This window comes from Eupeodes corollae, chromosome 2, assembly GCF_945859685.1.
Source record: "Eupeodes corollae chromosome 2, idEupCoro1.1, whole genome shotgun sequence".
NCBI classification, from domain to species: Eukaryota; Metazoa; Arthropoda; class Insecta; order Diptera; family Syrphidae; genus Eupeodes; species Eupeodes corollae.
The window spans coordinates 51345754-51369852 of record NC_079148.1 but is presented as its reverse complement, the minus strand read 5'-3'; the positions used below and the strand labels follow the sequence as shown (position 1 = coordinate 51369852).

At 35.7% G+C, this 24099-nt stretch overlaps 2 protein-coding genes across 2 annotated transcripts; one reads left to right on the top strand and one right to left on the bottom strand.

The window, feature by feature from the left end:
• Positions 1-289: 289 nt before the first annotated feature.
• Positions 290-10808, bottom strand: LOC129947510 (adenosylhomocysteinase). The gene is made up of 5 exons (XM_056058099.1): positions 10650-10808; positions 10335-10525; positions 1476-1591; positions 1185-1410; positions 290-1123 (listed from the first exon to the last, which is right to left on the bottom strand). Exons 1-5 carry the CDS (start codon positions 10672-10674, stop codon positions 383-385), a joined length of 1299 nt encoding a protein of 432 aa, XP_055914074.1. The 5' UTR covers positions 10675-10808; the 3' UTR covers positions 290-382.
• A 4305-nt stretch (positions 10809-15113) lies between these two features.
• On the top strand, positions 15114-22106 carry LOC129947506 (neuroglian-like). The gene is made up of 5 exons (XM_056058094.1): positions 15114-15184; positions 19677-19785; positions 19863-21612; positions 21682-21834; positions 21928-22106. Exons 2-5 carry the CDS (start codon positions 19719-19721, stop codon positions 22088-22090), a joined length of 2133 nt encoding a protein of 710 aa, XP_055914069.1. The 5' UTR covers positions 15114-15184; positions 19677-19718; the 3' UTR covers positions 22091-22106.
• The last annotated feature ends 1993 nt before the right edge of the window (positions 22107-24099 follow it).

Sequence of the window (24099 nt, the reverse complement as noted above, 5' to 3'; positions counted from 1 at the left end):
TCCCCAGGGGCCAAGGCTGTCAAGCTGCATTTGGTACTCCACATCCGAAAGACCACAATGAGTATCTAAAAACTAAGGACTGTGAGGTCAGTAAAACGATTAAGTCGATTGGACGTTTTAGACGAAATCACAAAAGATCAAAATAAGAAAAATTGCCCAGAGGCACAGCAGCGTATTATTTGTAGACACCCAGATTTCAAACTGTCCAAAACCACTTGCATGGACAGGGCGAAAGCTTAATTGTAACCCAAACAGAAGAGAGAAACCTGACTCCAAAATACCTCTATAAGTCAATTTTTTCATCTTTTATAATATTTTATTTTCATCAAAAATAATCCATTCTTCTTAGAACACAAACAAAATAGGATGCCATATTAATAACCTAATATCTATAGTGACTTGGTTTGAATGGTCCAGTCTGGGGTACTCCAAGGTATTTTGATTGTTTTTCAGTCAATTTAGTCAACTTAACACCTAATTTCTCCAAATGCAAACTGGCAACTTCTTCGTCGAGAATCTTTGGCAACATATGCACTCCGATTTCATATTGATCAGCCTTAGTCCATAGTTCGATCTGGGCAAGAACTTGATTTGTGAACGAATTGGACATAACAAAACTGGGATGTCCATGAGCACAACCCAAATTGACGAGACGTCCTTCGGCCAATAAAATGATATGTCTGCCATTGGACAAAGTGTATCGGTCAACTTGTGGCTTAATGTTGATCTTCTCCTTGGCATTCTTGTTTAGCCAATCAACATCGATTTCACAATCAAAATGACCAATGTTACAAACAATAGAATCGTCGTTCATGTTGAGGAAATGCTGACTGAGGATGATGGATTCGCAACCAGTTGTTGTGACGAAAATTGTGGCTTCTTTGCTGGCTTCATCCATTGTAGTGACTTCATAACCTTCCATAGCAGCTTGCAGAGCGATGATAGGATCAACTTCGGTGATGATAACACGTCCACCAAAGGCACGAAGAGCTTGAGCACATCCCTTGCCAACATCACCGTATCCAGCCACGCAGCACACTTTGCCGGCAATCATGACATCTGTGGCACGCTTGATACCATCAATCAGAGACTCACGGCAACCATAAAGATTGTCGAATTTACTCTAAGAAAGAAAAATAAAACATTTATTCAAAAAAAAAAACTAATTTTATCAATTAACTAACCTTTGTAACGGAATCATTGACATTAATAGCTGGCACACCGAGGCGACCTTCTTTGAACATTTTATACAAATTATGAACTCCAGTGGTGGTTTCTTCGCTCAATCCACGAATTTGCTTCAAGAATTGTGGGTATTTTTCGTGAACTAGATTTGTAAGATCACCACCATCATCGAGAATCATGTTCAATGGTTGATTGTCCTTGAACATAATTGTTTGTTCAATGCACCTGGAAACAAAAATTACATAAAGTTAGAGACGTTTCTATTGGCTTTATGTATTATATTGTAATACCAAGAGTATTCCTCATCAGTTTCGCCCTTCCATGCGTAGACTGGAATACCTGCAGCGGCAATAGCAGCGGCGGCATTGTCTTGGGTACTGAAAATGTTGCAACTTGACCATTGTACCTGAAATTATAAAACAAATTAAGTTAAGCCAAAATGTACCGGATTTAGATTAGTGTTTCTTTTTTTTTTAAATTGAAAATTGTATGAAAAAATAAATTATCGAATAATAAATAAAAAATATAGATATAAATATAAATATATCCATATAATGTGCTGGAAAAATAATAGAAATCGTGTTTATTCTTTTTAACACATAAAAAAGTATTTGTGAAGAGTAGGAAAATAAAAACTACTTCTTCTTTGAGTATTAAATTGCACTCTTATTTATTAATAACTGCCTCCACTGTTCGCCCAATCGAATTCACCAATTCGGCACATGTCTCTACGGGTATGAAGTACCGTTCAAGTGTTCAATTGGGTTTAGGCCGGGGGATTGTGATGGCCATTCCATAACATTGATTTTGTTTTGTTGTAAGTATATCCAATTTTGGGGGATCCTTCGGGTTATTAGCCTGCATGAACTTCCATATGATTGGCACCACCTTTTCAGTTAATGCTGCATAACTGAATTGAAGATGTGGACATAATCCAAATCGCACATCTCATGGTTAGGTTAGGTTAGGTTATAGTGGCTGTCCAAGATGGAAACGGACACACTTAGGCCAGTTTAATGGCCCATTGTGATACCACATGAATCTTGAGGCTTCCTCCTAAGCTCAATGGAACCAGCTTGAGTCCCTTACGAAACGTGAGGGATCGTTTAGATCGTTAAAGAAGAATTCTCCTAGGTAATTCTTGCGTTTTCGAGCTAGAGCAGGGCATGTGCAGAGAAGATGAAGAACCGTTTCTTCCTCTTCCTCGTCCATACAGCTTCTGCAAAAGTCATTTGAGAATACGCCTAGTCTCGTGGCGTGTTTTCCTATTAGACAGTGTCTGGTTATGACACCTATTATCGAGCTAATATGCGATCTGCTTAGAGAGCAAGCACCTTGAACGTATTATATCCAGTGTTGGCCAGATGTTTTTTGTGGCTTGACACGTGGAGATGTTGTTCCACCTGGTGCCTGCCCTCCTCGCAGCGTCTTGCATTAGTAGCAGTTTACAAGTAGCCTTTGGTATGCCAGTACTTGACAAACGTGGTAGGATAGGCTGTACTGTACCGTTCCTAGCGAGTTCATCTGCCTTACAGTTACCCGGAATGTCTCTATGGCCCGGCACCCAGCAAAGGTGAATATTAAACTGTTGCGCCATCTCCATTAGAGATGATCGACAGTTATAGACTGTTAAAGAGTTTGTAGAGACAGAGTCCAGAGATTTGATAGCGGCCTGGCTGTCAGAGAAAATACGGATATCAGATGTTGATATCACGTTTTCTTTGAGCCAAGACAAGACTTCTTTAATCGCCAAAAGTTCCGCCTGGAACACGCTGCAATGATTGGGAAGGCGGAATGAGAGACTTAATTTCAGTCGTTCAGAGTACACACCACCACCAACCCCTTCCTTGGTCTTTGAGCCATCTGTGTAAAAGTGGATTGACTCATCCTCTAAGAATGTCCTATCCTCCCAAAAAGATCTGGTAGGTATAGAAATCTGGAAATTCCTATCGAATTGTAGTTGGGGGATGGTGTAGTCTGTGTGCTTTGGAATTGATTCTAAGTACCTTAGAATTACGGAGTGGCCAATGTTGTTGTTAGTCCACTGCGACGAAGCATTGAGGCAAATAGCAAGCTTGCAGCTATTTGTTTACTAAATATGTCAAGAGGTGTAAGGTAGAGCAAGGTGTCCAGTGCCGCAGACGGGGTCGTGCGAAGCGATCCGCTTATCCGCTTATACATGAACGTTGGACTTTATTTAGCTTATCCCCGTTTATACCTTTCTCTAAAGCAGTCCACCATACTGCCACACCGTACGTTAAAATCGGTCTGATTACAGATGTGTATAGCCAATGCGTGATTCTGAGTTGTAAACCCCATTTTTTACCAATAGCTTTTTTGCAAGAAAAGAGAGCTACAGTAGCTTTATTGACTCTTTCCTGTACGTTGCGTTTCCAATTTAGTTTTTGTCTAAGACAAGACCTAGGTATTTAGCCTCATCTGAGAATTTTAATTGGATTCCTTTAATGTAAGTAAGGTTGACAAATGGAATTTTGTATCTCCTCGAAAATAAGACCAGATCGGTTTTGTGTGGGTTAACACCCAGAGGAGAGGGGATAGAACACTACCTTGCGGTGTCCCTCTACTAACGAACGCACATCTCATCTTTGATCAAAAATAATGGACCTTCACCAGATGCTGAAAAGTACTCTCAAAACTTTATATTCCCACCACCGTGCTTCACAGTCTTCTTTGTATAGTTTTAGTTAAACTTCTTGTCGTTTGGCCTTCTCACATACATTTTTTATCGGAAGTAAACAAATTAATCTTCGTGTTATCCGACCACAAAACGTTATTCCAATAAGAACGGTGTAAGTGTTTGTTTGCAAAGTCTTTGTATAATGTTTTGTTTGGTTAAAAAATGACACTTTTCGTGGACTTCTGCTAGGAACACTTGTTTCTTTAAGTTGGTTTCTTATTGTTCTAGCTTTAACTGATCCGTTTAATACATTTTTGAGTTCTCTTAAAGGTTTCTTCTTACATATTCTTACCAATAGTGTATCACAACGCAAAGAAGTTTATCTTTTTCTTCTTCTTGTTTCTTTTTTAGGCGTGAATGTAAAGTTTTAAATACTTTTTCTTTGAACATTTTAAGATTTTTGTAATTTCAACCATCGTTTTTCAAGCTTGTCTAAGTTTTTTCATCACATCGCGTTTAAAGGTAGTATACCATAATCCACGACCCATATTTATTAAAATTATAGATGACTATAGATTTTTGTATAGTATCGAATATAAAACATCTAACAAATTTATAAACAAACTCAAAACTCAATTTGCATACAAAAAAAATGGATCTTTACGTTAGAATAACAGTTAAAGTAGGTTGTTTCTATTATTTATTCCAGACGAAATCATCATTGGACTCGAACATTTTAGCGTTAAGTGGAAACAAAACTATTTTTCCATTTGAAAGCATTATTAGGTAAGATTAAAATATAGAAAGACTAACAACAAAAGACTTAATTGCTAAGAAAATATTGTGTATCGAAAATGATGAAGACACTTGTTTCTATTATTTTTTCCAACACTGTATATACAAATTAATTACTATTTCTCGTGGTTACAGCATGATGCGTTAACGGCTTGACCGATTTTTTCTGTTTTGTGTGGTAGTTTCTCGAAAATTAAAAATACTTGACCACTATACTAAATTATTTCTCAATACAATATCACTGACGATTTCAACGAAGGACAGGGAGACCCCATTTCTCTGCCTAAGATGAAAAGAGACCTTTTTCTCAAGCTTAACTAAACCAAAAGATTTGAAATTAGCATATAGACAGACAAGCTCAGTAACCTGAGATTTACAGATGATATTGCGAAAAACCAGAAGATACAATTTTCACCGACGTATGACGGAACAGTTGGAAGCAATTTTGTTATGTAAATGATGTTGGTATACGGATTACAATCAATGGGACTCACATCACTCGACAAACTTAAAAAAGTCCAAGTTAAAATGGAAAGACGATTACGCAATACAAGGAGAGCTCAAAGAAATCAGAAGAAAAACTAACATACAAATCAACAAGAAGGTTTTCCCAAACATTGCTCAAAATTTTAAAAATCATGTATGGTTAAGCAAAACTTACATATATTGGCAGCAAAAAACATTACCGTCAACAAAATAAATTGCCAGATTCAAAATAAGATAGCTGGGGAACTAACGACATTCACTTCGATTGATTACAATACATAGTAACCAGGATGATGTTGTCAATTATCCAACGGAATTCTTAAATTCCCTCATAATCTGCAACTAAACATTGAATCGGTTATCATTATGTTGGGGAATATAAACCAGCCACGTCTATGTAACTGCTGCCGACTTTCGGGGAAGAAATTAATGAACAACGTCATCGAAGCCACTATTTTGAAAAAGAAGTACAAAGTTGAAGATGTTTTGACTCCAAGGATTCCTTTGATTCCAAACGATATGCCATCGCCTTTAAACAGTTACAATTTTTATTGCGTCTAGCCATTGCAATGTTGATAAATAAAAGGGCGTTGCTAATTGTTTGTGGCATTAATCTTATAAATCCATATTTTTCACACGGCCAGTTATAGGTCGCCTGTTTCCGTGTCGGAATAAAAAATCAAATGGGGTGGCGCAACAGACCGTTAAGAACCAGGGCCTAGTGACTTACAACTCTCAACCATTCCTGTGTGCGAGTACTGTTCTCAGGAATGGAAGGGACCTACAATTTTAGGATGAATCCGAACGGCTAGTTTGAGAAAGCACTTTTTCATGACAAGAATTACTCTTGAAGGATTTGTCAATTCCTCGCAAGAAGCAGTACCCGAGAAAATTATTTTTCTTTAAATGAAGGTGGCACAGGCAGGGTAACCCAAGACCCCTTGCATGACAGTCCAACGCACTAACCATCATGCCACGGGAATACCCGTGGCATGTCGGAATACCAACAAAAATATTTTCATCCCTGCCTGTGCTACCTAAAGTTTTTTTCACTCCCTCTTTCGAGGAATTGACAAATCTTCACAATTTTTTCTCATGAAAAGTGCTTTCTCAAGTTAGCCGTTCGGATTCGGCATTAAAAGTACAGGTCCAATTTATCACCGACATACTTGAGGTAGTCAAGGACTTCGTCTACCTGGGCTCCGCTGTAAACGCAGAAAACAACACCAGCGCTGAGATCAAACGCAGAATAACTCTTGCTAAACGCAAGAAAGAAAGCAATTGAGTGCTAAAGTCCTCTCTCGAGGGACCAAGTGTTGCTATATAATACCCTTATCATCCCCGTCCTGCTATACGGTGCAGAAGCATGGACTTTGACAAAAGCGGATGAAAGCACCTTGGGTCGGTTCGAGAGAAAAGTTCTTCGTGTGATCCCGTATGCATCGAAGGGGAGTGGAGGAGAAGATGGAACGACGAGCTGTACGGGCTTTCCAGTCCAACGACTAAGATGGCTGGGTCAAATAGAGCGCATGGAAACCAATACTCCGCCCCGGAGTCTTCGAATCCACACCCAGTGAGGCTCTAATTTACACAGGACTGTAGCGCCACCTTAAGTAAGTAAGTAAGTAAGTAAGTAGGATCAAAGAAATTTGATCGGGTAGGGATTTGTGTGGAAGCCCTATAATATTGGACTAATATAAATGTATACTGTGAACGAAATCTAGAGACTAGAGCTTAAAAATGATGACAATTAAAAGTGAGTCAACGTAAGACAATGAACCAAAGCATTACTACAATATAATAGGGGCACACTCAATTGGATATTACTACCCTTATTATGTAAAGACACAGTGTGAGCACAAGGAAGAGGAGAGAGGGGTTTAAAGGAGGTGTCGGTGCATATTGGTTTTGAACTCCTGAAAATTGCAATGGCTGGGAGAAACAGAGTGTGGTAAGTCATTCCACATTTGCGTAGTACGACTAAAGAACGAATCTGTGTAATTGACAGTACGACCGAAGTTAAGCTCGAGGGTATACTGATGAGCATTCCTAGATGCGCTAGTATTACGGTTGAACTGTTTATGGGAAGGAATGCAGCTGGCTATTTCTCTTACGCATAAACCGTTAAAATAACGGGAAAAAAGCGTGAGACAAAAAACTTACGACGATGGTCAAGCGACGCAAATGATCCTATGATGGTGTTATCACCAATTAATTTAAATGCTCTACGTTCAATGCTGTCCAAGAGGCTTAAGTAAATTGTAGGAGCACCAGCCAAGAGATGAGAGTTATACTCAAGCTTTGGACGTATATAAGTCTTGTAGATAATAGCCAGATCAGAGGGGGAAAAAAACTTCTTGCATCGCCTTAGAAAACCCAAACATCTGCAAGTGCAATCCATGGATAATGGCAAGAGGTACAAGACAGCATTGGATTTTCGGATCATTAAATTCCACGCGGTTTTTTAATCTCCCACATCCGAAGAAGAGGGATGTGAGTCTGAAAACGTATATGAAAAGCTAAAATTACTATCGTCAGAAGACGACAGGAGATCATTAATATAAAAGAGAAAGAGTGTTGGAGATAGAACAGAGCCCTGGGGCACACCAGCATTTATTTTGTGGTTTTCAGACTTGAACCCACCCAATACTAGCTGTATTGAACGATCCGAAAGGTAATTAAATTATAATCCAATAAGGCAGGGATTCTTGAAAACCTAAAGGACGCATTCGCCATAAGAGAGCCTGATGCCAAACCCTATCAAATGCTGTTGAAATATCAAGTGCAATCATTTTACTTTCTTCAAAACGATGTTAAGATTTGCTCCACTGTTCGGTGAGATAAACCATAAGATCACCAGTGGACCTATTGCTGCGAAAGCCGTCCTGCTTGTCATTAAGAAGCTTTCGATCTTCGAGATATTTCTTGAGCTAATAATTTATCAGCGTTTCCATGACCTTGGAAGGGAGGGACGTAAGTGCAATCGGTCGGTAATTAGAGGGTGCGGAGGATTCGCCATGTTTGGGAATAGGCTGGACAAATGCTGTTTTCCATCCGCTCGGAACGAGACCTGAAGAGTAGGACAGATGAAAAAGATTACGGAGTGGTTTTGCCAGTGTTGAAGAACACCTCTTCACGGGTTAATGTATGTTGAGATCTTATAGGACTCTCGCCACAGTACGAGTGCGATAAAGGATTGCCCCCATAGAATTATAATAGCGCTCAATGACAGGCGTAGTCATAACACTCACTGGCAGCGTTGAGTTAGCGGCCTCATGTTTCTTACGAATGACCAACAAATTTTACTGCCTTTGGGACATTGAGGTATTTTTTGCCGTAATTTGTTGTCATGTAAAAATTTGGTCCGCCGAATATGGGCGTTGCAGGCCTTCCTGGCTTGTTTGAATTTTTTCCGGCTTTCCTCAGAACGGTTGGCTTTATAGCAACGGAAACTTACCTCTTTGACCCTAATAACCTCTTTACAGCTCGCATCAAACCAAGCGTTTTCCTTGGGTCTGATACTTTTAACCCTGTTCGGTATAAAAGTTCTCATTCCGGAGCATTAAACTTCGTCACCATCGAGTAAGCATTATGACCAATTAAAAATCCTGAAGTAATTATTTAGACCGTCTCAGTTGGCTTTCTCGTATTGCCAAACGGTTCTCTTATGAGCTCTTTCTTTAACTGAACAGTTTTGACACGAGAAATTTGCTGATGTAACACAATGGTCAGATGTGCCTAGAGGAGATAGAACACTAACAGTGTACTTATCAGGGACAGGGCTAAGAAACAAGTCAAGAGTGTTTGCTGCTCGACCTACCACGTTCGATATTCGAGCGGGCTCATTGACCAGCTCAGTTAGGTTGTTCAACTCAGAGCAAATCTCAGCATACACTCCTTCGGTTGTTTTCTGGTCCGAATGTAAGCCTTGAACAATTGTGTACATTGAAATCGTCCGTAACAACGATTTCGGTGCGAGGATAGGACGAAACAATTCTTTGGATGGAATCAGACAAAGCATTAAGTTCACGAGAAGTTGATACTCTGTCTAAATTAGGGTTTCTATAAAGGAATCAATAGTGAATGATTTGCTTATTTATGGAAAATATAAACCACATAAAATTAAAGAAAGAATTGGTGCAAAGACCATATTGTAGTAACTTGGTTTAAAGTTGCTATTCTTTTATATAAAAATTAAAGCTGTAAGAGTACCATTCTCAATTAGTTTATTATTTTTTTTATCCAAGGTAAAACCGTCGGAAATACTTCTATGATTTTTTATAATTATTTTGTTTCAGATTATTTAATTAATATGGAATGTTTTGTTAAACTATGGAGTATTATTTTGTATCTTTTTCCAATACAATACAAATTGCAATAGAAGTTTCAGGGTAACATCTTTCTATTATTATTTCCATCACTGTATATTATTACCCATTCTCCTTGTTGGGACAATTATCCTTCAGGATCCAATCAACTACTTTATGGACTAAGCAAAAACAAGAGTTGAGATGGAACCATTCTTAACATAAACAAATAAGCTTCTACTCTTCAGCATAATATTATAGGTATGGATATGTGAAATATTTGAACACTAAAGGCAACACGTGTTTTAATAGCGAGTGTGTTTGAACGTTATTTCATTAGACAATCATCGGTTCTCAGTTTTTTCCATTACACTTAAAACAAAATAGTTTCACACAAATCTTTAACCAAAAAATTGTTCGCTATCGAAATCTCTTTAAGTTATAAATTAAAAACTATTAAAATCGTTTGGAAGACTTCAACCAGGTTGGTATATGCAAATAAGGTATGTATCTATTTGAGATTTGTGTTTTAATACAATTTCACCACAGATGTAAATGGCTACGCAAGCACTAAATAAACTAATTCCATCACACTTTAAAATCAAAGTTTGTTTTTTAGTTTCTAAAAAGAATTAGCGATGTAGTGCAAGTCATTCAAAACAATAAAAATATGACCCCAACGCGAACCCCCATGAATCTCTATTATCTATCTTCACTATTGTCGTCATCTTTGTTTTTTTTCTTCAAGTGCAAAAATGTGTGCTTTTGTTTAGGTTAAATAAATCCTTATCTCTATGCTTGGATGTCATGAATCAAACTAAGTCAAAAGTTTATCTCTCTCAACAGACAAATTGAAGTTTTTTCTTTTTATAACTTAACTTATTTAAATGTAAAATCTTGATGAAATATAAATGAATCCTTACCTCAGCTCCTAGTTCAACTAGAGTTTCAATGAGGACAGCTGTTTGGACGGTCATATGAAGACATCCAGCGATACGGGCACCTTTCAATATCTTCAATGGTCCGTATTTCTGGCGGCAAGCCATAAGACCTGGCATTTCATTTTCGGCAATTATGATTGCCTTACGACCCCATTCAGCCAAGCTAATATCAGCTAGAATTTTATAATAAAAATAAAATTAATATGATGTTGGTTTCCCTTCGAATTCACTTTAACCTCAAATTTATTTGCCGAAAGAAAATATGTATATAAAAATGTTGGGTTCTTTTAAACTTACCAACTTTGTATTGTGGTTTCGACATAACTTCGATATAACTTTATTTGTTAAAAAATAAATAATAAGTACAGAAATATTAGCTGCAAATTTAAATTAGTTGACTGATGAAAACAAAAGCCGACCGCATGCGATGTGCCTGGAACTAAAAGTGATTTTTTTGACGGCTGACGGTTTGATGGAAGAGGTTGTATTTATTCGTGGAAGAGATTTGTGGGGAAAATTAAATATTATCGATAGATTCATTATGTTATCGAAAAGTTTATACGATAGAAAATGAATGCATTCAGTTCTCTTCTGTATACATTTATTCAGTAACTAAAATAATTATTATTTTTTATCAAAATGTGTAAGTGAAACGACCCATAATTTTGAATTTTCTTATACAACTATTCTCATAATGATGGTAGTAAGACAACAAATGAATAAAATAAAAGCCTTATGATTATTAGTCTTTATAAATATTTATATTTATTAAGCTATATTATTTTTTTTCCAAATAAATAAAAATAAAAAACGGCTCAACTTTCTATTACCACAGCCCGAATTTCGACACGCGGTTTTTTATTTGATAGATAAGAGCGATTTCTATTTCTATTTTAAATTGATTTTCAAAGTTCACTTTTTTACATTCAAAAACTCGCAAAAATAGTTGATTTTGACATTTCTTCCCTGTTTTTTGTTCAGTGTTACCATATTTGTTTTTTTTTCGTTGGGGATTTCTTTCTTTTTAGTGCCCAAATGCGAAAAGTATCCGTAGTATCAATTAAAAAAAAACTTGTTTTTGGCTCGAAAAAGCAATAGAAAAAAAGTAGGGTTAAGTCCAAAAAAGAAAATATATTTTTTATGACTTAACGGTGTTTCCTCGACTTAAAATTTGAAACATGTTCTATTGAGACCCCTACCTAACTGTACAAAAAAAATCAGAACGAAATTCATGATGCGGTAATCGAAAGTCGCCCCTAAAATAATGATGCGGTAAAAAAATAGCAGTTCTTCTGAAAATTAAGGAAAAGAACAAAATTTTGTTATTGCTTATAACGACCTCACATCATAGCTTCATATAATCAACCAAAGTCTGACATATTGTCAATGGAATAATATACCTTTCCTGTGCAGTCTCAACTGTAATCCAAAGCTGATCATTGTTAGTGGGTTTTGAAACTGCAACCTATTTTTAACTGCAGCCGTTTCTAGTACCCGTTGTGTAATGGTTAGCGCGTAGAACTGTCATGCTAGAGGTCTTGAGATCATTCATTTCCTGAACCACCTAAAGTTTTTTTTCACGGGCACTGCCTCTTGCGAGGAATTGACAAATCCTCCTAGAGTAATTCTTGTAATGAAAAGTTTCATTCTTAAATTTGCCGTTTGGGTTCGGCATAAAAGCTGTAGGTCTCCTCCATCCCTGAAATAATTTGCACATAGGAATGGTTGAGAGTTAGTGCGTAGAACTGTCATGCTAGAGGTCTTGAGATCATTCATTTCCTGAACCAATAAAGTTTTTTTTTTCACGGGCACTTATTCTTGCGAGGAATTGACAAATCCTCCTAGAGTAATTCTTGTAATGAAAAGTTTCATTCTTAAATTTGCCGTTTGGGTTCGGCATAAAAGCTGTAGGTCTCCTCCATCCCTGAAATAATTTGCACACAGGAATGGTTGAGAGTTGTACATCACTAGGGCCCTAGTTCTCTTCAGACTGTTGCTGGTTAAAGGTTTCATCTGTCCATAAAATATTTCATTAATCCTGAAAGGGCCTATGAACATGGGTCTTGGCAAACTGAATTTTTCTTGCAACGGGTATTTTTGTCAAGTGAGGAAAGGCCTCCGAGAATTAAACAATCTTCCACACCGATTTTGGATGTTTAATTATTTTCTATCGCGGTTGTTCTTGATATTTTTGTTGCATTTCCAATAAATATTTCCAGAGATTTTAGGACTTGTTTCGATTTCCACATAAGTATTTAATTCAGAAAGAAGTTGCTAATAACTTGGCATTTCTCATGAGGGCAGTGTTAGGTACGTAAATATGTACTACAGGGTTGGGCATAAAAACCTGACACATTTTAAGGGCCCCTGGCTCCGGCCTACCGAGACGCGAGATATTCGTGGTTGCGAGAACGGAAAGTAGACGGTTGAAGGTTTATTTTTTTTTAGTTGTTTAGTGTCAACATGGAGAAGTGGACTGCTCCGCAGTGTGCGTTCGTTTGCGAGCGATTTTTCATTACAAATTCTTACATTGCTGTTATAAGTGAATTTCGTAAAAAATACGAATTAAATACTCGTGATCCGGTCGCGTCATGGAAAACGGTTAACGGAACTTTCAGAAAACGGCCCGAGCTGATAAAAAGAACAACCGGGCGTCCGATCACGGTGCGTACACCAGAAAACGTTGATCGAGTTAGGAGTGCTTTCCAGAAAAGTCCTTCCGTTCAGCCGTAGAACATTCTCAAGCGTTAAAAATTTCTCGCCGATATTTCAATAGGATGTTGAAAGCAATGCACTTTCATCCATACAAGATTCTTATCACAAAAGAACTCTTACCGACCGATTATGCGTCGAGGTTACAGTTTGCTAGGCAAATGACAACGAAGCGAGCTAGCAAAGAAATTCCATGTGAGTTCCTAATGCTTAGCGATGAGGCTCATTTTTATTTGAATGAAACCGTTAATAAACAGAACTGTCGATATAACGCTGTCGAATCTGGAGAACATCGTCGAGAAAACAATATATTCCGAACGTGTAACGCGTCTGGTGCGGAGTTGCAGAGTGGGAGATAGTTGGCCCCTACTTCTTCACCGAAATCGTGAATAAAGAGCTTTATGTCGAGATGCTACGGTCGTTTTTGGTACCACAGTTGAAGCGGAGACATAAACTGAATCGTACTTTTTTCCAACAAGATGGTGCCACTTGCAATACCTCATGAGTTACGTTGGAATTCCTACGCAAGCACTTCGACAGACCGTTTAATCTCTCACAGCATCGAGTTTCAGTGGCCGCTGCGTTCTCCAGATTTATCCGTTTGTGATTACTTTTTGTGGGGTTATCTGAAGCAACATGTCTACATCAATAAACCACGCACCTTGGACCAACTTAGGACGAATATGCTTGCAATTTTGCAAAAAGTTTTCAAAAATTTTGAAAAACGGGTCGAAAATTGTATTGACCGAAATGGTCATCATTTGAACGATGTGATTTTTAAAAAATAAAGATTAAAAACCTTCAACTGTTAACTTTTATTTCCTTCAAACCCGACATCATAATGTTTTGATATGGCAGAGCTAGGGGTCCTTAAAATGCATCAGATTTTTATGCCCAACCCTTTATAAGGCCTTGAAATTTGAAATTATTATAATTTTCACAGGCACAGGCTACCGTGAAAAAGGCGTCAATCGTCTCAGGCTTATGTGCGTAGACAAGCGAACAATTTTTCCAGCGTTGTTAAACTGCACGATCTTGGAGGCCTAGTGACAGATCGATAGAATATTGGACCAAATCACTGGTTTAAATTATAGTTGAGTTCTCAAAGTGTATGTTCCTATAATATGGACTTTAGTTTTGCCTGGGCGCCATTTTAAATATAAACTCTGTTGAAAAAAATGTTTTGTATTTCAATCACTTGAAACAATGTACGTGTTTTGAACTTATTCGAATCAGATCGAAATACGTAATGAAACTAATATGCCGTTCTAACTCAATGCCAAGGTAATATAATTTTAGCAAACATGACCTTACTCTCAGCACTAAACAGGTAAATATTTTTTTTTTTTAAATGACTTCTGAATGAATGACTTCTTAACGTGTCATATTACGCAGATAAACTATTTTGTATTGTATGGATTTTTTGCATTTCCAGCTTTCTTGTAACGATAGTTACCAACAAACAAAATACAAAATAACTTCAGCAAATTGTATCTTAACTACAATCCCAGAAGAAAATGTGTGAAAAATGTTTTTCTTTCGTGTAAAATCAAATTCAAAATATTTAATTTTTCGATTGTAAAAGTTCAAGTGCATCACTAATAACAAAAAAAAGGAAGGTGAAAAAGACATATTGACATATTAAGCTTTGAAATAATGTTCTTGAATATTCTACTACTAAAAGGCACAAGTGTCACTCCCGCAACAAATATTTTTCCAGCAGTTGAGGTAGCTCTAATATCAAAAGAAAAAGGTCACTGCCCTTAACTCAAAAATAAAAATAATTTCTTCAGATAGTGAGCTCGCATCATCACCTCTAAGAGATGCTGCCATAAACATTAGACACAAAATATGTACCTATCTAATTAAACCTCTCAATCAGTAGATGGTCATAAATTATTTTATAACTATTTTTTTCTTTCAAGGTACATATAACATTTCTAAGTATATTTCAGAATCATTCTTATCTTTCAATCCATTAGACAACACAACACTTGTATTATAAAACATTAAAAAAAAATCAAGCTTATTAGCTCATTCATAAAAATAGTGCTTTAACAAAAAGATGCTCGGAATCTAATTACATAGTGGTTTTGGCATTCATAGTGCGAGAACGTAAGGTAAATAAGACCTCAAAGTAATTCAAATTAAAAATAAAAGCGGTAAGGACCTTAAAGAACGTGTTATACCTTCGAATCGTTTCGAAAATAAGTTCCATAAATTAAGTAAACATTAAAGTTGGCATTTTGTGATTGAAAAATGCATTCATTTTTGTACATACTCAATGCTAACTAAGGAGATAATTGGTCAACGCAGTGCAAGCTTTCAATATAAAGAGAAACTACAGACTTCAAATTAAAAAAAGTGAATTGCTATTTTGAATGAAAAAGTTCCGTACTTTATTAAATGGTGTTCTCTCTTAAATTTAATGTTGATAAATATTAAAAGTCATTAATTAACTTTACTATATTTTAGATGCACTTCATTGTAACTTACGTGCTTGTGGATGGAAGAGTAATTTAATGTGTTCACATTTAATGGGAGTTATAAGTGTTATTAGTATTACTAAAGCATCTTGCACATGAGCTACGAACTAAGAACTGCTAGAGGCCCAACTATAATAGACTTAACCGAGCTTAAGCTAGCTTAAGGGAACAACCCAATACGCAGCCATATATGTCACTAACCATAATAGACGTTCTGCTCAGTTTCATTAAATTCCGCTAACTTTGGCGCAATTACGTAAGAGCCATTTAAATAACTCAAACTTAAGCAAATGTCAAATTTGCTTAAGTTACTTGCATCCATTATGGTTAATTTTTATTTTGACAATAACTTCTAATAACTTTTCGTTCGGTTTTGATATTAGCTTACTTTCGGTTAAGTCTATTATAGTTGGACATTAACTGTGGGTGTTCGCATATTTTGACTATTCTTTGACATGGGCTTTATTTTTATTCGCAGACAGCGATGAATTGAATGACCTTTTCTTCATATTTTCCTCAGCCATGATCTTTGACACAAAAACAAAACAAGAGTCGTATAACTTTGAGGTTATGGTGCGCGCGAACAATTTATTCATTGCAGTGTGGATGGTATGTGGAACGCGAATAGAGTTTGACATTTCGTAGCAACTACACTACAATTCGTTACTACCAAACTATTTTTACAAATTTTCCTGTTTCAAAGAACAAAATGCAAATTTTACTATTCTAACATTAGTGCCAATTAGTTTCTTACAATTTAAATGTGTTTTTGTTTAAAATTGACTTTTTTAAATGTGTACAATTACGTTTGTTCGTCCATTTGTTTACGTTGTTTGCTCTTATGTGCAAGGCTCTTAAGTCAAAAACTTCAATTTAATTTGTGAACACACCTTTTCACTTATCATAGAACTGTCATTGTCAATTTATTCAGTAAAGTCACCAGTTTCATCCTGGTAAAGTATGTATACAGACGAGCGTAAGCTACAATTTTGGGGTTTAAGTAGTATTAACATGAGCGCGACCAACGAACGACGAATGAATTACAAAATGTGAGTTTATATACGTTTCAAGACATATTTCCACACAAATTCTTAATAAAACGATAGCAATTTAGTGTCTATTTGATTTATGATACATACTTTTAATTTTTAATATCGTATATTAATAAATTTAAGAAAACAAATTTATTCGTCGCGAAAAAAATTATACTTGATACGAACTATCAAACTTTATTCGCGTTCCATATTATCCACACTTGCAAAGAATAAAATAATCGCGCGTACTTAACCTAAAAAAATCATTCTTGTTTTTGTTTCAGTGGTGAATGGTGTTTGGCTGTGGCTCCTTGTCAAACTTCATTCGCGACGAATTAAAAACTCTCATGTGAAAGAAATGTCAAAATCGACGAATATTCGTTCATTCGTTGGTCGTGCTCATGTGAATTGTGCTTTACTACCAAACTGTTTTTACAAAATTTTCCTGTTTTAAAGAACAAAATGCAATTTTAATATTTTTACATTAGTTTCAATTGGTTTCTTACAATTTAAATGTGTTTTTGTTTGAAATTGACTTTTTGAAATGTGTACAATCAAGTTTGTTTGTCCATTCGTTCATTCGTTGTTCGCTCTTAAGTCAATTGACAAATTTGAATTTAATTTGTGAACGCACCTTTTCACTATTCATAGAACAGTCATTGTCAATTTATTCAGTAAACTCAACAGTTTCATCCTGGTAAAGTATTTATACGGACGAAAGTGCGTAAGCTACAATTTTCGGGTTTAAGTTGTATTCACATAAGCGCGACCAACGAACGACAAATGAATTACAAAATGTGAGTTTATATACGTTTGAAGACATATTTCCACACAAATTCTTAACAAAACGATAGCAATATAGTTTGATTTATGATATACACTTTTAGTTTTCAATATCAAAAACAATTTTATTCGTCGCGAAAAAAATTGTAGTTGATACGAACTGTCAAACTTTATTCGCGTTCCACATTAGCCACACTCGCAACAAATAAAATAATCGCGCGTACTTAACCTACAAAATTATTCTTGTTTTGGTTTTGGTGGTGCATGTTGTTTAGCTGTGGCTCCTTGTCAAACCTCATTCGCGACGAATTAAAAACTCTCATGTGAAAAAAATATCAAAATCGACGAATATTCGTTGGTCGTTGGTCGTGCCCATGTGAATAGTGCTTTATTTCAACAAAAATAATCATTGACATACTATACATATAGTATGTCAATGAAAATAATCAACACAGACATTTTGGGCGAAATTTTTCAAAAGCTCTGTCGGCTCACTGTTTCGGGGAAAATGATCAAGCCACTGTCATTCCTTAGAAAATTGTTGTTCTAATTCGTAGGAAAAAATTGCATACCCAACATGATCGTTCTATTCCATTGCTTATGGGATACTGTCAAAACAATCGTGCGCTTGCTGTCAAAATTTTAACAGAGTTACAATTTTCACTCATGTATTTCAAGTAAAGATATTGTTCAATGAATTTTACTAAATAGTTTTTTGTTTTTGAAGCTTTTGAGAACAAAAGGATCTTTACAATGTAGCATGCTTATGAAAGCCAATGCATTCAGAGTGAGAGGCAAACGTCATATCTTCTTCACTGTGTTTGTTGAACAGAGTACGAGTAAATTGCAAGCATTTAAGTCCACATATATTCGATTTGTGATGTTGCAGTGTCAGTGAGACTACGGATTGGTCGAAATGTCAAAACTAAAGCTCCTGTTTACTATTCAGCCGTCCGTAGTAAACGATCCAAACCAGTCAATGTTACTGTTCTCTTAAAAATTGGGCTTCAATCAGGCCACATTATGTAGTATTTTACACCCAAACAAGATCAAGTTGACTTAGGAAATAAAGCCGATGGACCATTTGAATAGACGTATTTTCTACCATTGAACGAGTTGTCCTTTTTTGAAAACCCTATGCTGCTATGCATGTCATTAATTTTGATAGTCAGAAACTATTCTTACGTCAAAAAATTACTTAAAATAATAAAGGATGTTTTTATAGGTAAAGAACTAATAAAATAAAACAAAAAACATGAAGTTTACTTTATTCGAATGATAATCTTCAGTTATTACATTTTAAATATCTTTTGTGGCATATGACCGCCACTGCGTGGACGTGGACGTGGTCTAATCGGGAGGTCCAATTTTCGATTATATTTTTTCAACATTTGCATACATACATAAACATACATATATCGGCAATATCGCAGTGAATGTTTTTTTTTAAGTTGTCAATCTGTTTAGACTTATCGGCATATACTATTCACTTCACATATCCCTAATGGCTGAAACACAAACACGCTTCAGCTTTGGTTTCACCTGACGTTTACGAGTTCAGCCATAGGAATTCAATGAATGCTATTACAATGAAGCTTCGACCTCACGTTTTATTTGACAATCGTAAGGAAATAATTTTACGTTACGTAATGTGACTCAAAACGGAAGCTCTAGTTCAAATTTGCTGAACATTTGGATTGTCTGACAGCTCCACAGCTTTACAAAAAGTCAACAAGGGAAGGGAGGGATTCCCATTGGTTATTATAGGCCTGTAAGCTACTTTCGCGATAAATTAATTTTTTTCGATTTCAAAACTTATGTTTTTTTATTTTGAGAAAAAATAACAGCTGCTAATGACAGAAGTGTCATTTTAGAAATTTTATATTGGAAGTGTCATTCAAAGACTCGAAGCAGACTCAACGTTAACGTAACGCAGACGAAGCCGAAGATGAAGTGTGTTTGTGTGTCAGCCATAGAGAAAACAGTCAAGCGTTAAATCGCACGATCCAGGTTAACTTTTGGAAACATTCTTCAGGCATTAATTAATCCACATTGAAATGTTAAACTAAACTAAAACCTTATCATTTGACAGATTACAAAATAAGCACCAGTTCAAAAAACACACGTTATAGTAAAGTAAATAATTGAAAAATTGATTACTTTTTAAAAAAACCGAGACTTTGAAACACTCTTTAGGAACATATACTTGCTTTTTAAATAAATTATAAGAATGTGTTTTACGGTCTTGTAGTTTCAAAAAATTTTTAATAACAATGTTATCATATTTCTTTTTTTTCTCATTTTTCTAGGAATCGAGTGTTTTACTCTTAACTAAATATCGTAACAACAAGATGAAGACTATGCAATGTACGATTGCCGTAGTTTTTATAAATCTTATAGCTATTACAAATGCTCTAAGTAAGTTCAAAAAACTCAATAAAATTATCACAAAAGTTACACATAACTTGTTAAAAAATTTGTTTTCAAATTTTCAGCTATACTTTCCCCCGATAATAACGATCCACCTAAAATCACAGAAGGACCATTACATACCATAGTAAGTGAAGGATCAACTGTCACATTCAAATGTCGTGCATCGAATAGTCTTAAAATAATTTGGGAAGTCAATGGAATGATGATTATGAACATTGGCAGGAAATATGAGATATTACCATCTGGTGATCTAAAAATCGAGAAAGCCTTTTTTATGGATTCTGGAGAATATACCTGTAGGGCATTTAATCAATACGGATCGGTGAAGGAGAGTGCAAAGTTGGACGTTAAACAAAAAACAAGAATTTTCAAAGAGAACCATATGCAAAAAGTAACTGTTGGAGAAACAGCAGAATTTCGTTGCAGCGTAATGTTTGATGAAAGTCTTTCACTTGAAATTGAATGGCTTAAAGATGGAGCACCCATTGACTACGAGAAACAAGATAGATACTCAAAAGGAAATGATAACTCGTTAAGAATACTTAAGACCATTGGAGCAGATTCAGGTGAATACATTTGCGTGGCCCGTACTGATGTCGATGAGGATAGAAAAATAGTAACCCTAGTGGTTCAAGATGTCCCTAATCCGCCCATGATAGTGGAAGTTATTTGTAATGGCTTGAATGCTGACATCACTTGGAAACCTCAGGGAGACAATCGCTCACCAATACTTTCATATTCTCTTGATTATAACACATCGTTTACGCCCCAGAATTGGGTCGAAGGCGAAGGTAGAATACATTCATCTCAATTAAAATACACTTACATCATGAATCCAGGGAACACATATTCCTTCCGAGTAGTGGCACACAGTCGAGTTGGACTATCACCCCCTTCGGAACCCAGTATGTCTTGTACAACTCAACCAGATGTGCCACAGAACAATCCCAGGAATGTTAAAACCGAATCAGTTGATCCAACAAAACTGGTTATAACGTGGACTCCAATGCCAGAAATTGAGCATAGTGGCCCAAATTTACACTACCGAGTGTTTTGGAAAAGGGAAGTTCCTGACAGCGAATGGGAATCAAAGGAAATTCTCGATTGGCAGGAAAGTAAAGCTGTTATTGAAGACCAGCCAACGTTTGTGAAGTATCTGGTGAAAGTACTAGCGATCAACGATCGAGGCGAATCGAGAACCCCGGCTTCAGAAGTTATTGGATATTCTGGGGAGGATCGACCTTTGCTAGCTCCGAAAAACTTCAAAATGTTAGAATTAGAAGGTAGTACAGCGGCTTACTTAAAATGGGACCCGGTTAGTTCTGAATCATTAAGGGGGCATTTTGAGGGCTACAAGCTCAAGACTTGGACATCTAATGAAGGCGAAGAATCATTTCGGGAAGTAAAAGTTCAAAATGACAAGAATGAAGTTCTTTTTACTATGCTCAAACCTTATTCAAAGAACTTTGTACAATTATGTGCATACAATTCACGATTTGACGGACCAAGCACTCTCATAAGCTTTGACACTCCCGAAGGACTTCCATCACATGTTGAAAATCTACAGGTATACGTGCTAAGCGCAACAGACATGCTGATCAAATGGGATAAGCCATTAGAACCAAACGGACGACTTACAGGCTACAGAGTTTACTATGAGGAGATCAGAGGTTCCTATGTCGGTGATAGACAAGAAATGCATGGCCGAATTAATGACCCAGAAGTTACAATCGCTAGGTTGGGACTTTTAAGACCTGATACAAAATACAGGATATCAGTGTCGGCAACAACAAATATGGGAGAAGGAAGAGAGTAAGTATTTGGAGTGTCTCAAATTGATTCAGAACATTTGAAAAGTTTACATATTTTTTACATTTAAAGATACTTTATTGAAAAGAAAACATTACGTTTAGATCGAAGGCCTCAAGAACCATCAGAGCCGCATTTCAAATGGGAGCCACTCACAAGCATTAAAGTGACTTGGCAACCATTTAACGGTTATCCCACTGGAACGCATTTCTACACGCAATATAGGTTAGTAAAATAAAAACACAATTTTAAAATAATTTTGTAATATCATTTAGATTTTATTTTAAAAAACTTTTAAACTTATTTATATATTTGTAGAGTTAAAGGCGAGACGGAATGGCATGATAAACCTGAGGAAGAAAATGATCTATCACAAATTATAGGTGGTTTGAGCCGTAATACAACGTATGAGTTCCGTGTTGTTTCGGTTGATGGAAAATATAAAAAAGAAAGTGGAATTCAAGAAATAAAAACTCTTTAAAAAAAATTAAAAATTAAATAAAAATGTTTTAATAATATTGAAATTACTACATTTTTAAAATCGTTGATTATAACATTCAGGTATTTGTGTAATGAGTACAAAATGTATGATTTTTCAATGTCTATCAAATGTTGTTAACTCCTAATTCTATTCTGTAAAAGGTTATATTTTGATCTTTTAGACGAGCAAACTGCATTTATTCTTTACTTATGTACGAAATGGGCTTGCACATGAGAGCGAACAACGAATGGACGAACAAACGTGATTTTAAACATTTCAAAAAGTCAATTTCAAACAAAAACACATTTAAATTATAAGAAACAAATTTGGACTAATGTTAGGATAATACAATTTGCATTTTGTTCTCTAAAACAAGAACATTTTTTAAAAACAATTTGGTAGTAACGAATTGCAGTGTAGTTGCTACGAACTGTCAAACTCTATTCGCGTTCCACATACGATCCACACTGCAACGAATAAATTGTTTGACAGTTTGTTAAGCATGAACGAATGAAAGAATATTCGTCGATTTTGACATTTCTTTCACATGAGAGTTTTTAATTCGTCGCGAATGAAGTTTGACAAGGAGACACAGCTAAACACCATTCACCACCGAAACCAAAACAAAAATGATTTTTTTAGGTAAGGTACTCGCGATTATTTTATTCGTTGCGAGTGTGAATAAGTTTAACAGTTCGAATCAACTACAATTTTTTTCCCGACGAATAAATTTGTTTTCTTAAATTTATTGATATATGATATTGAAAAGTAAAAGTGTATATCATAAATCAAATAAAAACTATATTGCTATCGTTTTGTTAAGAATTTGTGTGGAAATATGTCTTCAAACGTACATATATGAGCTCACATTTTGTAATTCATTCGTCGTTCGTTGGTCGCGCTCATGTAAATACTACTTAACTTGTTCTTGTTCGCATCATTACAGGTAAACAACAAAGAAAAGAATTAAATTTCTGGGTTAAGACGTGTGCAAGTATTTTATTCGTTGAAGTATGCATTGTATGTGGATCGCGAATTGAGTTTGACAGTTCGTTACAATCAAATTGCAATTCGCGATTCTAAAATTTGTCTTATTTTGGCAATAAAATAAAGGTGTTTATATTACCTTTTTGTATAAAATTCTCACATAATTCAGGTTTATAAATTGTTTAAATTCATATTTATTCAGGTCGTTGGTCTTTCTCATGTGAATAGTACTTTAAGCTAAATGTACGTTCTAGCTAAAAACATAAAAACCGAATTATTTTCTACCAAGCATATACTTTCTTCAAAATTGTGCAGTCACAGTTGGAAGCTCGCATTTTTGCGAGAAAAGTTTCTTGTCTTGTGTTATTTTAAGAAGAGATCACAATTGGTGACGGAATCCTTGTTATTTAACAAATTTGCGGTTAGGAGTGGTTATAATAAGATCTATTAAAATAATCGACAATCGACTTAAGAACTTAAACATAGCATTGAAGGGTTTATTTAAATAAAGGAATAAGCCACACTTTGTCTGAAAACAAAAACGTTTCTTAGCAAAATCTATTGCTAAATAGTATATCTACACAAGGGCGGATCCAGACTTTTCATAAGCCAGCAAGCATTCCAAGATTCGAACAGTTGTCTAAATATGCCATGATCTAAAAAACAATAGCTTTTAGGGGATTTTTGATGCGTTTCGCGCAGAAATGTAGGAAATTGTTTTGAAACGTTGCTTTTTCCAAAAACAAAACACACTTTTCTTGTTTTCATTTCTATTAATGCGAAGAAGGATGCAAAAATTTAAAAATCCAGAAAATGAGAGAGGATCTGATATGTAAAAATGTCGGTCTTTTTTTGATGTAGTTTTTTTGAAATCCATTTTCGGGAGTCTCTTTTTATTCTCGTTATCAGTCTGCTTACTCGTATTTTGATCTTACAAAATTTAAAAATTGTAGAGACAAAAAAGTTTGATTCTTGAATTCAAGTAAGCAGCTGCATCTAAGTACATAATTTCTCTAAAAAAA